Source organism: Erythrolamprus reginae, chromosome 3, assembly GCF_031021105.1.
Source record: "Erythrolamprus reginae isolate rEryReg1 chromosome 3, rEryReg1.hap1, whole genome shotgun sequence".
NCBI classification, from domain to species: Eukaryota; Metazoa; Chordata; class Lepidosauria; order Squamata; family Dipsadidae; genus Erythrolamprus; species Erythrolamprus reginae.
This window is the reverse complement of record NC_091952.1, coordinates 208,116,372-208,129,070: the sequence shown is the minus strand read 5'-3', so window position 1 is coordinate 208,129,070 and position 12,699 is coordinate 208,116,372. Positions and strand designations below refer to the sequence as shown.

The following is a 12,699-nucleotide window of genomic DNA, read 5'->3' as shown; positions in this document are numbered from 1 at the left end:
TGACCTCATTGCTTAGCCATTGAAATTCAAACCCCAATGAGTCAAAGATTATCTGTTGCAAAAGTTTGTCATAAAATTGGGATAATATTTAGGCTCCAGAGAAGTGCATATCAGTCTAAGTGCTATTGCTATTATTTGAGGCCAGCTTATTGAAATACTAAATTAAAACAAACTCTCTTCATTTTCAGTGCATCAGGTTTTAATCAGAATCTGTTCAAAACCACTGGTCTTTTCAATGGTAAGTTTACTGGGGTTTTGTGGAATTAAATATGTATCTACAGAATTTGAAAAGTACTTAGGCAATTATTCAATTATGAATTTCAACAGAAAACTTAGAATGCGATGTACTGGTATGTGGGAATGACTTTTGGAGACTGTTTCTAGAAATGGTTCCTAGGAATAATCTGATAAAATACAGTATAGTCCACATCTTGATAATGCAGGGGGTAAGAGGCTCAGAAGAGACTCCAATAATTTTTTACTGTAGTTCAGCCCAATACTGCCACTGAGGAGTACCACTGTATGGGGTGGAGATAGGTGAATAGGGGAGCTGGAGATAGGTGAATAGGGGGGTAGAAGTTGTAACTGCAGACAAGCTGCATATCCCCAAATGTGACCATGGGGATACTGCAGTGGCCATAACTTTGGGGACCAGGCACAAGTACCACTGAACCAGGAATGGGTTGTGGATCGTTTTGCTGCTGGTTCGCTCAGGGCTGCACCAGGCGCACACACACGCTTTCTGCACGTGCCCCCGCAGCAATCAAAGAAAATCCAAGGTGGATTTGACACCAGCACTGCCAGAACTGACTCCATGACGTTTACTATTGGTTCTAAAGAATCAGTAGGAGTCCATATCTGCACTGAACAAATGATCATAACTCAAAAACTATATCCATTTTTTATTTTCATTTGCCTATATGCTAATGCAAACCTTTCTATTGCAAGAAAAATAAATTAGAATCCCAGCAGATGCATTAGGAACCATTCAGCACTTTTCAGTTAATTTGTATTGTACCAGTTATTTTTTCTCCTGAGATGAAGTCATTTCATAGAATACTGTATTTCAATATGTCTTGGCAAAAAGTTCCTGCTTATTTATTGTCATGCAGTCTAAGACTAAGTATTGGAAACTACATAATTTTACTTATACAGTGATCCCCCGCTCGTTGCGAGGGTTCCGTTCCAGGACCCCCCGCAACGAGCGGGTTTTCGCGAAGTAGCGCTGCGGAAGTAAAAACACCATCTGCGCATGTGCAGATGGTGTTTTTACTCCCACAGCGCTAGCGAGGAGCCGAAGATTGGGGGCGGCGCGGCTGTTTGCCGCCGGCATGGAGGGCTTCCTAGCAGCCCCCCAAACCCGGGTTGGGGGTCCGGGGGGCGCTGGCTCTCGGCGCTTTCGAGCTGAGTCCGGGAGCGAATTCGCTCCCGGACTCAGCTCGAAAGCGCCGATAGCCAGCGGCAAGGAACGGCTTGTCCACGCCGTTCGTTCTCGCCGCTTTCGAGCTGAGTCCGGGAGCGAATTCGCTCCCGGACTCAGCTCGAAAGCGGTGAGAACGAACGGCGTGGACAAGCCGTTCCTTGCCGCTTGCTATCGGCGCTTTCGAGCTGAGTCCGGGAGCGAATTCGCTCCCGGACTCAGCTCGAAAGCGGCGAGAATGAACGGCGTGGGCGGGCGAAGGGCGGGCGGCAGCGAGGAGTTTGCGTGGGCGGTGGGGAAACTCCTCGCTGACGCCAGCAAGAGGGGGAAGACTCAGGGAAGCCGCCCAGCAGCTGATCTCCCGGTTGCCATCTACGCATGCGTGCCCACGGGCACGCATGCGTAGATGGTATTTTGACTTCCGGGTTGAAAAATAGCGAAGTACCCTGTTCGCAATGGTTGGGGACGCAATAAACGGGGGATCACTGTACTGTAGTTACTTCAACGTTGCAATGTCTTTCAGGATTTTTTTGGTAACAATGTTTCCAAATCAGAAGAATCAAATTCATCTGGAGAAGTAAGGACTGGGAAATGGAAGGTGCCTACATATAAGGATTACCTGGATGTCTTTAGGACCTTACTTAGCTGTGATACTATGAAGGTAAAGAAGAACTTTACCAAAGTTAAGAATAGTAATTCATTGTTATGATTCATGATACCATTTCTCCTGGAAAAATCTATAGTTTTGCCTCCTTGTGCACTCTTTCTTTTACTTGCATCTTATAAGATCGTTCAAAGTTTTCTTTTTCCTCATGCCCAGTTCAATTTTTCTGAAATCTCATATAGATGTTATGATCAAACTAGTTGGGCATAAACACAAATGGCTTCTCCAGTGCTTTTGTAGATGCAGTATATCAGTTAAATATTTCTTGTTGTAACCAAACATTGAAATACAATGCCACAACCACATTTGAACAAAATAGAGTTGTAGAGGTTCTATGTTTGGGATTTCTATACAGTGATCCCTCGATTTTCGCGGGTCCAAACTTCGCGAAACGCTATACCACGGTTTTTCAAAAAATATTAATTAAAAAATACTCCGCTGTTTTTTTCCTATATCACGGTTTTTCCCACCCGATGACGTCATACGTCATCACCAAGAGTCACTTCTCTCTCTTTTTCTCTTTCTTTCCTGTCATTCTCTGCTTCAATCATTTTCTCATTTCTCTTTTTTCTCCCTTTTTCTATCATTTTTCTCTCTCTCTCTACCTTCCACTCTCCCCCCTCTTGCGCTCTCTCTCTTTCTCACTCTCCCTCTCTGTGAGAAAGCCTGCCCCCACCTCTCCTGCAGCCCCCTCGCTGATAGCTGGGACGAAAGTGCTCTCAGCTAAGGGACTGTGAGAGGGGTGAGGCAGGCATTCTCAAAGCGCTCAGAGTGGCTACTGGCCGAATGAGGAGGATGAGAAGCCGTAGCCGCCAGCGCTGCTGCAGGAGGACCCGTGTCCGAAGAAAGCCGGTGAGAGGGGTGGATCGGGCGGGCGGGCGGTAGCGGCGAGGGGGCCGGAGGTGCTGGGGGGGCGGGGGCAGCCGACATTCAAAGCCTCCGCACTTTCGTTGCTCCCTGCCCTAATTTCAAGCCCGGCTCCTTGCGCTGCCTTGAAAAAGGGTGCGTGGGGGTAGTTTTTGGCTGTCCATAGCCAAAAATGGTGTTTTTACTTCCGCACCGGTACTTCGCGGAAAATCGACTTTCGCGGGAGGTCTTGGAACGTAACCCCCGCGAAAATCGAGGGAACACTGTATACATATCACTTATTTTAAAATATCTGCATTTTTCTGATAAATTGGCAAAACCCCAATATGGTATGCACTAGAAGAGTTTTCTTTCTTCTCTATTAAAGGACATCCTGTTGACGGATGAAGCCTGTTTAAGTGAAAATTCACCATTACAATCTCTAAGTCGTCTGTTATATGATGAACTCATTAAATCTGTCATAAAAATAATCGATAAACTGGATCTCACAGTTCAGAAACAGAACATTAATGAAGAGAAGGTAGGAATTACACTAATATAGAATTATTCAGTCTCCCACCCCACTTCCATATTATTATTTTCAAACTTATTCAGTTTTTGTTCTTATTTGAGAAGTTTGCAAAAAATGTATAATATACATTTTGGCAAACTTGAAAATCAGTTCCAAAACTGCTTCTGACACTCTCCCCCCCCCCCCAGGATGGAAGTGAAGGGGATGCCCACCTGACAATTCCTACTTCTGATCCAGCTGCAAACCTTCAACCATCTAAGCCTAAAGACTATTTAGCCTTCATCAACTTAGTGGAATTTTGCAGGTATAATAGGACTAAAAAAGCAACATATGTGCAAGATGCATCATTTAACATACTGGGTTTTTTATTATTCTTACTAAAAAGCCACATCCTGGCAAAGCTTTCACAAATGTGCTATTCACTCATTTGAGATTTTGTAAAGTAGTTGAAACAGTTCTGTTTGACTCTATGGTTTATTGGGACATCCTAGGTGGGGGCTTATTGTGAATTGGTTTAATTGATCATTGGTCACATGGCTCATCTGACTTTCTAATCCACTTGTTTTTGTTCTTATTTCCATATTTCTGCAGAGAGATCCTTCCAAACAAGCATATTAAATATTTTGAACCATGGATTTATTCATTTGGTTATGAACTGATTTTACAGGCAACACATTTACCTTTTATTAGTGGATTTTATAAGCTGCTTTCCATTGCGATGAAAATAGCAAAGAAGACTAAATATTTTGCAGTGAGTAAGCCATTGCAGGAATAATATTTTTTGGCTGGGGTGTGTGTGTGTCAAAGGATCACTGACGTTGTATCGGTCTGTTCAAACATAATTGTGATTACTTCATTTTTATAAGAAAAGGTAGTATTGAGCCATTTTTCTATCCCCAAGTTCTTATCTCTTCTCCCACTGAACCTATGGTTCATATTAATTCTTTATCACATAAATTATATTTGTAGGTTTTCTCCTAATCAAAATTTGACATCAATCACAAATTTGAAATGAATTATAAACATTTCAGATACAGGAGTTGGTCATAGTTGAGGCTGATGGAGATTAGGAGCAATTCTGATGATTGATGCATAATCTCTCAACTGGGTTTTTACAAATATTTGCATACAAATGAGAAGAATCATTGGGATTTTTATAATATTCCAGGGGAAACTAGGAGGAGGAAGGTATTGGATATGTTCTCTGTCTTAAGTTATCTATAAAAATAATGATGTGGGGATAGAAATAAATAAATAGGTTTTTTTAAAGCATATTCCATTATTTTCATTTTCTGAAGAAGTTATTATTGCAAAGCACTAAAATTAAAACACAACATTATAACCCCCCTTGCTTGACAACATTGCATTCCAACAATTTGGTCATTAAGTAAAAAGATTGTAAGTGAACAAGTAGGTTCTTCCTGAGCTGCTTTTCCCTATAGCAGAACACTTACTTAAAAATTGCTAATCTTAAACTAATAAGCTTAATAATTAGTTGATTAGCTGGCTGCTTTAAACTGACCAAACCTTAACCAGTTTGATTCTGAAGCCTTTTCTTGCCAGGCATATGACATTTTGTTGTAAATACAGGCATTGGTAAGAAAATGAATTTTTTATTACTGTTTATTACCATCATATCACTTCATGGTTACTAACCAATGTAGTCGCTAAATGCTGAGTGACCATATTGGAAAAAGATTCAATTGGGAGATAGATTTCAACTATTCCCAGGATCTTATATCATGCTTTTCTGCCCTTGATTTGTTGATTGCATTTTATTTAAACATCAAGTAACCAAAGATGATTGTACGTCGCTCAGATGTAGGTAGGTAGGTAGGTAGGTAGGTAGGTAGGTAGGTAGATAGATAGATAGATAGATAGATAGATAGATAGATAGATAGATAGATAGATCAGCAAAGAAATGAAGCTGTGCATGTCAATTTGTCATTGAAATTATTTTTCTAGGTGACTGGCTTAAATATATAGTGTTTTAAATTGAGATTCAAAAGTCTTTGAGATAGCTATTGTGTATATTCCTTGTAGTACAGATGCCTTACAGCATGTTTCTCAGCCTAAAAAATTTACAGCTTAAACTTTAAAAAAAAAAATTAAACCTGCTGAAATTGACAAATACTTTCTTATAGAAAAGACATCAAAATGGATAAGATCTTGCCTTTCACTGAAGCCCTACTCAGTCTTTATCAGTGTTATATGTTTTTCAGAGACTTGAAGGTACCATTGTATATGCGAGTAAATGGGACTTGGTATATGTTTTCTTAGGGTGTTAGTATTTGAGTTATGCACCAAAAGAAATTATCGGCCGATGTAATTCATTTAAAACTTAGCAAAAATTTAAAAATGATTAATTTTATTCTAAACCAATTCCAACTTCCTAAGTCTTCAAAGGAAATAATATATAAGGATATTGTAGTAATCTTTTAAGCTTACTTTTGTTTGGTACATGGAATTGCCTAATACTTTTACATTACCCAAAAGGTTATTTTAAAATAGGGGCCTTCAAACTTGGCAACTTTAAGACTTGTGGACTTCAATTCCCAGAATTCTCCAGCCAGCTGGTTAAAGTCCACAAGTCTTAAAGTTGCCAAGTTTGGGGAGCCCTGTTTTAAAACAATAAAACACAAGATTAATAAAATTTGTACTGTTAATCCTATTTTGTCTTGCCAGGGTGTCAGTCCAGAGAGTATGAAAAAATGTCCTGAAGATCCAGAGAAGAGTTCCTGTTTTGCATTATTTTCCAAATTTGGAAAAGAGGTTATTTATATTATTCTTTGAACTGGGCTAGTAGCATTTGCAGGGACAAAAAGGCAAAGAATTCTAACTTATCATATGTATTCATGTATATGTATATGTATTTATTTATTGAAATACATGAACTGTTGATTTTAGTTAAAAGGACACTTTGTGGGCTTATTTTAAAACAATATTGTTGCTTTTTTTGAAGTAGAGGGAATTATTTTTTACATTTATATATTCATTTGTTCAGGTAACATCTACGTTATTACTATTAAAATTTTTCTTATCTCAGGTAACTGCAAAAATGAAGCAGTACAAAGATGAGTTATTGGCATCCTGTTTGACTTTTGTGCTTTCTCTGCCATATAACATCATTATGCTTGATATCAAAGCATACATTCCTGCTTTACAGGTGGGTTCATGTAGTGATTGAATAATGGAGAATTTTTATTTTGGTAATTTTGTTAGTATTCTTTCCTTCATTTATACAAAATATATTTTCATGATACAGTGGTACCTCTAGATACGAGCTGCTCCACATGCGAGTATTCCAAGTTACGAGCCGCGACGTTAGCGAAATTTCTGTTCGACACCTGAGCTCAAATTTGGGATACGAGCTGAGCTTCCACTAGGTGGCGCAAGAATCTCCTTGCTTCCAGTTATATCGGCGTGAAAAACAAAGTCTAAAGGCATTCATTCGAGATGCGAGTTGATCGACTTACGAGCTCGGGTCTGGAACAAATTAAACTCGTATGTCAAGGTACCACTGTACTTCAATAATATGAGCTGTGGTGGCTCAGTGGTTAGAAAATAGTACTGCAGGCTGCTTCTGCTGACTGCCAATTGCCTGCGATTGTGATTTTCTAGATGTATTTTCTCATGTTGTCTCTCATGGTTGAGGTCTAGTTATGATGTCAATTACAGACCTCTCTCTTCTTTTTAAATGGGAGAACTTGCACAAGTGGTGTCTGACTAAATACTTTTCCCCCCCACTGTATAAAGAATTTATGAATGATTGATTAAAATGTATAACTATGTACTTCATTGTAATATTGCAATACTTTAAGGTATATTGATTTACGTATTGAGTGATTTATGTATGGAATGAGAGAAAAAATAAAAAAACCTTTGCAAAAAAAATCTCACCAGGCTCAAGATTGACTCGGCCTTTCATCCTTTCGAGGTTGGTAAATGAGGACCTAGATTGTTGGGGACAATGTGTAAACTGCTTAGAGAGGGCTGTAAAGCACTATGAAGCCTAAGTGCTATTACTATATTGCTACCGTGTTTCCCCGATAGTAAGGCAGTGTCTTACTTTCTTTTTACCCCCAAAAGCCCCACTATGTCTTACTTTCGGGGTATGTCTTACATTGGAAAGGAGGCGGGCGAAGGAGGGCGCAGCTCCGGACCCCCCCCTTTTCCACCCCTTGTCGCCCGAGACAAGGGGCAGCGAGGCAGGGGAAGAGGCGGTGGCTTCCGAGAACATGTTGCTGTTATTTCGTTGACACAAAGCCTGCAGCGAGGCACATCGGAGCAGTAAATGGAATTACTACTCGGGATACAATCTTGCGCCCGGAGCGCCTCTTTAGCCCCAAAGCTGTTTCCCTGCAAGTGAGCGGATGTGCACCATCCCCGGAAGCGAGCCAGTTTATGCCCTGGAAACCAGCTACTCTTCCAGCCAAGGCACCTTTTGAACTGGGGGAGACCCCCACCACCTGGCAGTGCACAATGGCCCTCCTTGCTCTCCCTTCTCCCCCACCCCACCCCAAGGTTGGGCTTCTCCACGCGCTTCTGTTCAGCCCCAACTCCGAGCGAATCACCTTCCCTCTTTCCCCAACGGAGCGGCGTTGCAAAAAAAACCAAACACATCTTACCTCTCCCCTTCCCCCAACCCCGGCCTCTTTCACACAACCCGACCCGGAGAGAGCGCTGGAGACGGCGCACGATTTGCAGAAGTTTCTCCTTTGTCGGGCGACAAGGGGTGGAAAGGGGGGGTCCTTTCAAACGGCGCTGGGCGAAAGAGGCCGCCGAACGCCGTCAGGGGGGCGCTTGGCGACCGCCCCTCCGCTTGCCAAGTGGCGGTTGTGAAGCGCCCCCCTGACGGCGTTCGGCGGCTTCCGAAGCGACGCTGGGCGAAAGAGGGCGGCCAGCAGCGGCAGAAGGTGAGAGGTGCCTCTTCGCACGCTCGATCTGCCGGAGAGCCGGAGAAGGAGGCACCTCTCGCCTTCTGCTGCTGGCTGCCCGCCCTCTTTCGCCCAGCGCCGCTTGAAAGGAACCTCCCCCTTGGGGCTTCTGCTGGGGGTGGGGGGGGTCCGGACGCCCCCTTCTCCGGCTCTCCGGCATATCGAAGAGCGGAGCGGGGAGAGCCGCCTGGCAGAGCGCTTGCAGGCGGCGGCGGGGGGGGACGGCGGCGGCGGGGGGCACGTATGTCGAGGTTCTACTGTCTCTTCATACCGTGTTTCCCCGAAAGTAAGACATATGTCTTACTTTCGGGGTATGGCTTATATTAGCCGACCCCCCTGAAACCCCCCATATGTCTTACAATCGGGGGGGTCTTACTACCGGGGAAACACGGTATGATACGCAGGCAGGACTGCAGTCCTCTTTATATTACCATCACAACAGTAACCAAATCAGTGAGAAAGTCCAAAATGTGAATGATAAATTTGTATGTCTGTTACATGTAATGATGTAGTTTTATCATGTCTATTTGATTCTGTGGTTTAACCATACCTTATTCCAGGAGCAAGTCTCTAACAAACTTCATATTTTGAATATTTGTAGCAATAGCTAAGAAAACAGTGCATTGTATGGTCAAAAATAACTTCAGGACAGTGTGGATGTTTTATATCTCCAAATTTCTTATATCTCCTTGTCATTATGCACAACCTACAGACTGCTTTCAAACTGGGTCTTAGCTACACTCCAATGGCTGATGTGGCACTGGACGCACTAGAGGACTGGTCAGCCCATATTCCCAGATACACTATTCAGCCTTATTACAAAGACATTGTGCCTTGCCTTGATGGTTATTTGAAAACTTCTGCATCAGCAGGTTAGAAATAATAAATATACACCCTATTTATTTACAGCAGTAAATCTAGGAATATAAAGATGTTTTAATATCATACGCTATTTCTGAATAGTCTTGGAGTGAGTAATATCTGAGGTATAAAGGGCTGTAATTCAACTGCACGATTTTCTGTAAGACTACTTAGTGGTGGTTTATAATAGCATTGATGGAAGGTATATGTAATCAATCATTTCTGCTGCATTTCGGGGCGTTTAGTTTAAATTAGTTTCTTGAAAAATCATAAATACTCATCTTGTTTTAAGATTTATTTTATTGCTTGCATATTAAATTTTTGTTTTTTAAAAAAATAGGTGAATCTCAGAATAATTTGGAAGTGAAGAAACTTTCCAAAGCCATCCAGAAAGGAATGAACAAAGTAGTTATTCAGCATCTCAAAAAATCGAAGAATCTTGAAGTGGTAAAGAATTTTCCTGCCTTTCTAAAATACTAGCTTTTTCGTTAGGAAAAGTGCTGGGTGGTTTTACTATGCATTTCAATAAAAGTTAATTTTATTTATTAGGTAAATAAGCCTTGAATATAATTTACATATTGAAGCTTAGAATTTCTCAGTAAAACAGTGTCTCACATTATATTTCATTGGTAATATAAACACTGATTGGTTTATTGCAGAATATCTTATGCTCAGGCAGGCTAAAATATCATACAAATAAGACACTATCTGCTGTCATGATCTGTCAATATTCAGAATCATATTCTGAATATTCCATTCTACCAAAATCAAAGGATAGCATATTCTGAAGAGGCTTCAAAATTTACAGTATTGAAGAACTTTCTGACAAAGTTTGGTTATGAAGTATTGAAGATTTATAAAATTAGAAGAGAGTATCTTTCTTTCTTTCTTTCTTTTTGTTTTGAAAAAAAAACACTTTACACATGTATTATCTGCAGGCCAATTTTATAAAACCATTTGTGTTGAAAACTTTCTAAATTTGATAAATAAATGTAAGAAATTACAGGAATATTTGTAGGATTCAGGGGTTTATGACACAGAAAACTCTTGCGTCATTGGTATATGCTCTGGTTATTTATGCCTCTACTACTGTACATAATATTCTCCTACCAGTGTTCCTAATTTGTGTCTCTGTTGCCTGGTCTTACACCAGAATAGTGTATTTGGGGTTATTTTAAACCTTTTAAGCTGTTCGTGTTCTCATTATATTGTTGTTATGGTTTAGGCGGAAGATCCATCTTTAGAAGCAGTAAGAACTAGAGTTGTACGCCTTCTTGGAACTTTGGGGGGACAAATCAATCGGCATTTAATTACAGGTAGCAATTTTATTTACATGGTTACATTTTTTTTCTTGTTTTAAATTGTTGCGCTGGTTTTGCACTTTTGTATTGGTTTTAAGTGTTTGACAGCTGCCACTAATCATATACTGTAGATACTCAGGTATTGACGCATCCGTGGATAAGCCAGTTCTCAGATTTTTAACCAGACATTATTTTCTAAACTTGCCAGCTGCTTCTGCAGAGGAAAAGATGAAGAAATTTGTGTCCTGGGATATAGAGAAGCGCCTGAATTTTGCAGTTCCATTTGCTGACATGAAGCCCATTATATACTTGGATTTATTCTTGCCTCGGGTCACTGAATTGGCTCTTTGTGCTAGCGACAGACAAACTAAGGTATTAGGCTGAATGTTTTTGTTCTATTCTTTTCCTGTTGAACTATTTGTTTTTCTGGTTTTAGGCTCATTATTAAAAGTAATCTCGATATGAATGAAATAAATAAATATTCCAAAAATATAAACTCTGAAGATCTTTGAATACAGTGACATTATTTACTTATTGAATATTTGGGGCAATATACTGACTCTGTAAACTGCTTAGAAAGTGCCGTAAAGCACTATGATGCTGTATATAAATCTGGGTACTATTACTATTGCATTTATACCCTGCCTTTTCTCAGAGACTTCAAGATGATATACCTAGAAGTCTGCCCTACTTTTATGCTTAAAGCAGCGTCTCTATGGGATAGATTGGGCCGACAAAATCTGGTCCATAATGCTCCAGTGAATTTCATGACAAATAGGAAGTTGAAAGTTAATTCTCTCCTATATATGTCAAACAGTGTAAGCATTACTCACGCCAGCTTTCTAAATGGAGGATAAAATTTTTAATTTTTATTAAAAATTAAAAATCTTTTTAATTTTAATTAATATTTTAAATATTAGTCCCTCTTTATATATTGCTTGTATGTTTGAAAGAAAAATTAAAGATTTAGAGTTGTAATATAGTATTCTTTTATATTAAATTGTATTTTTATCAAATAGAATTTGCTGAATAATTTATAATGTTAATTTGGAACAATCTAGTAGCTGATCATCGCTCACATTTTTCAGGTTGCAGCTTGTGAGCTGTTGCATAGCATTGTTATGTTCATGCTGGGAAAAGCTTCTCAAATACCTGAAGGACATGAGAATTCCCCACCAATGTTTCATTTATATAAACGTATGTTTCCTATATTGCTTCGACTTGCTTGTGATGTGGACCAGGCAAGTACATTTCATTTTACTGCTTCAGAGTGATATTGGTTTTTGATGTTTAAAAAAAACAACATATGAGAAGATTTCCAATGATTTTGGATTTCATCTTTGGTCATATTGCCTCTACCACAGGAAAACTTACTTTTTTGTCTGTTACATCATGGAAGCCATTAAAATTAAATAGGAGGAAAATAGTTTAAAAAAAAAAAAAAACAATCATCAGTCCAATCAATATATAGGTTAACTCACTGTTTCTGAACTAATTTAGTAATGGATTACTAAATACATATTAGGAAAATGAGAGCCAGTTTGCCCAGTCAATTCTTGTTATAAACAATAGATCAACTGTCAGTTGATTAAAATCTCCCCCCACCTCCTTCCCAAAAAACTGATCCTAAACTTGTGGGAAAAACTCTAGGAAGGAAATAAAAATGCATTAGGAAAATTTGAAAATACCATGTTAAGCAAATAATATCTCCTTAGTCTTTTTAAAACTATTCATATATTTTAATGAATGCCTTCCTGTCATTTGAATCCATTTATTTGCTTCCTTGAGTTCATTTATATTCTACATACTATAAGGATTTCTACTACAAACTCCTAAGGACAAGGACATTGTTTGTTTGATTGAAATTTGTAATTACTTGAGAGCTAGAGGCAAGTGAATCTCTAGTTTAATAAAATGTCATTTATATATATATTTATCTGTTGTTTCCTTTTGAGATTGCCTGTACAAGATCACAATTCTTACCACAGCATGTATAGATTTACAGTCAACAATTGTACTTCAAACATATCAGTTTTGTGAAATTTAAGCATGCATGCCAATATATGTATTTTCAATGGTCAAAAGGGAACTAATAGAAATAATTACATAGTGCTTAATATTTAATAAAATATAAAAAG

At 39.4% G+C, this 12,699-nt stretch overlaps 1 protein-coding gene across 1 annotated transcript in view; it reads left to right on the top strand.

Moving 5' to 3' along the window:
- PRKDC (protein kinase, DNA-activated, catalytic subunit) overlaps positions 1-12,699 on the top strand; it is a 114,195-nt gene that overhangs the window by 16,838 nt on the left and 84,658 nt on the right. The window contains exons 14-25 of the mRNA XM_070747733.1: positions 189-238; positions 1,944-2,081; positions 3,319-3,471; positions 3,651-3,766; positions 4,054-4,213; positions 6,148-6,234; positions 6,509-6,628; positions 9,112-9,271; positions 9,601-9,707; positions 10,486-10,576; positions 10,770-10,933; positions 11,650-11,802. Of these exons, the coding sequence (XP_070603834.1) occupies positions 189-238; positions 1,944-2,081; positions 3,319-3,471; positions 3,651-3,766; positions 4,054-4,213; positions 6,148-6,234; positions 6,509-6,628; positions 9,112-9,271; positions 9,601-9,707; positions 10,486-10,576; positions 10,770-10,933; positions 11,650-11,802 (1,499 nt within the window). The remainder of the gene's footprint in view (positions 1-188; positions 239-1,943; positions 2,082-3,318; positions 3,472-3,650; positions 3,767-4,053; positions 4,214-6,147; positions 6,235-6,508; positions 6,629-9,111; positions 9,272-9,600; positions 9,708-10,485; positions 10,577-10,769; positions 10,934-11,649; positions 11,803-12,699) is intronic.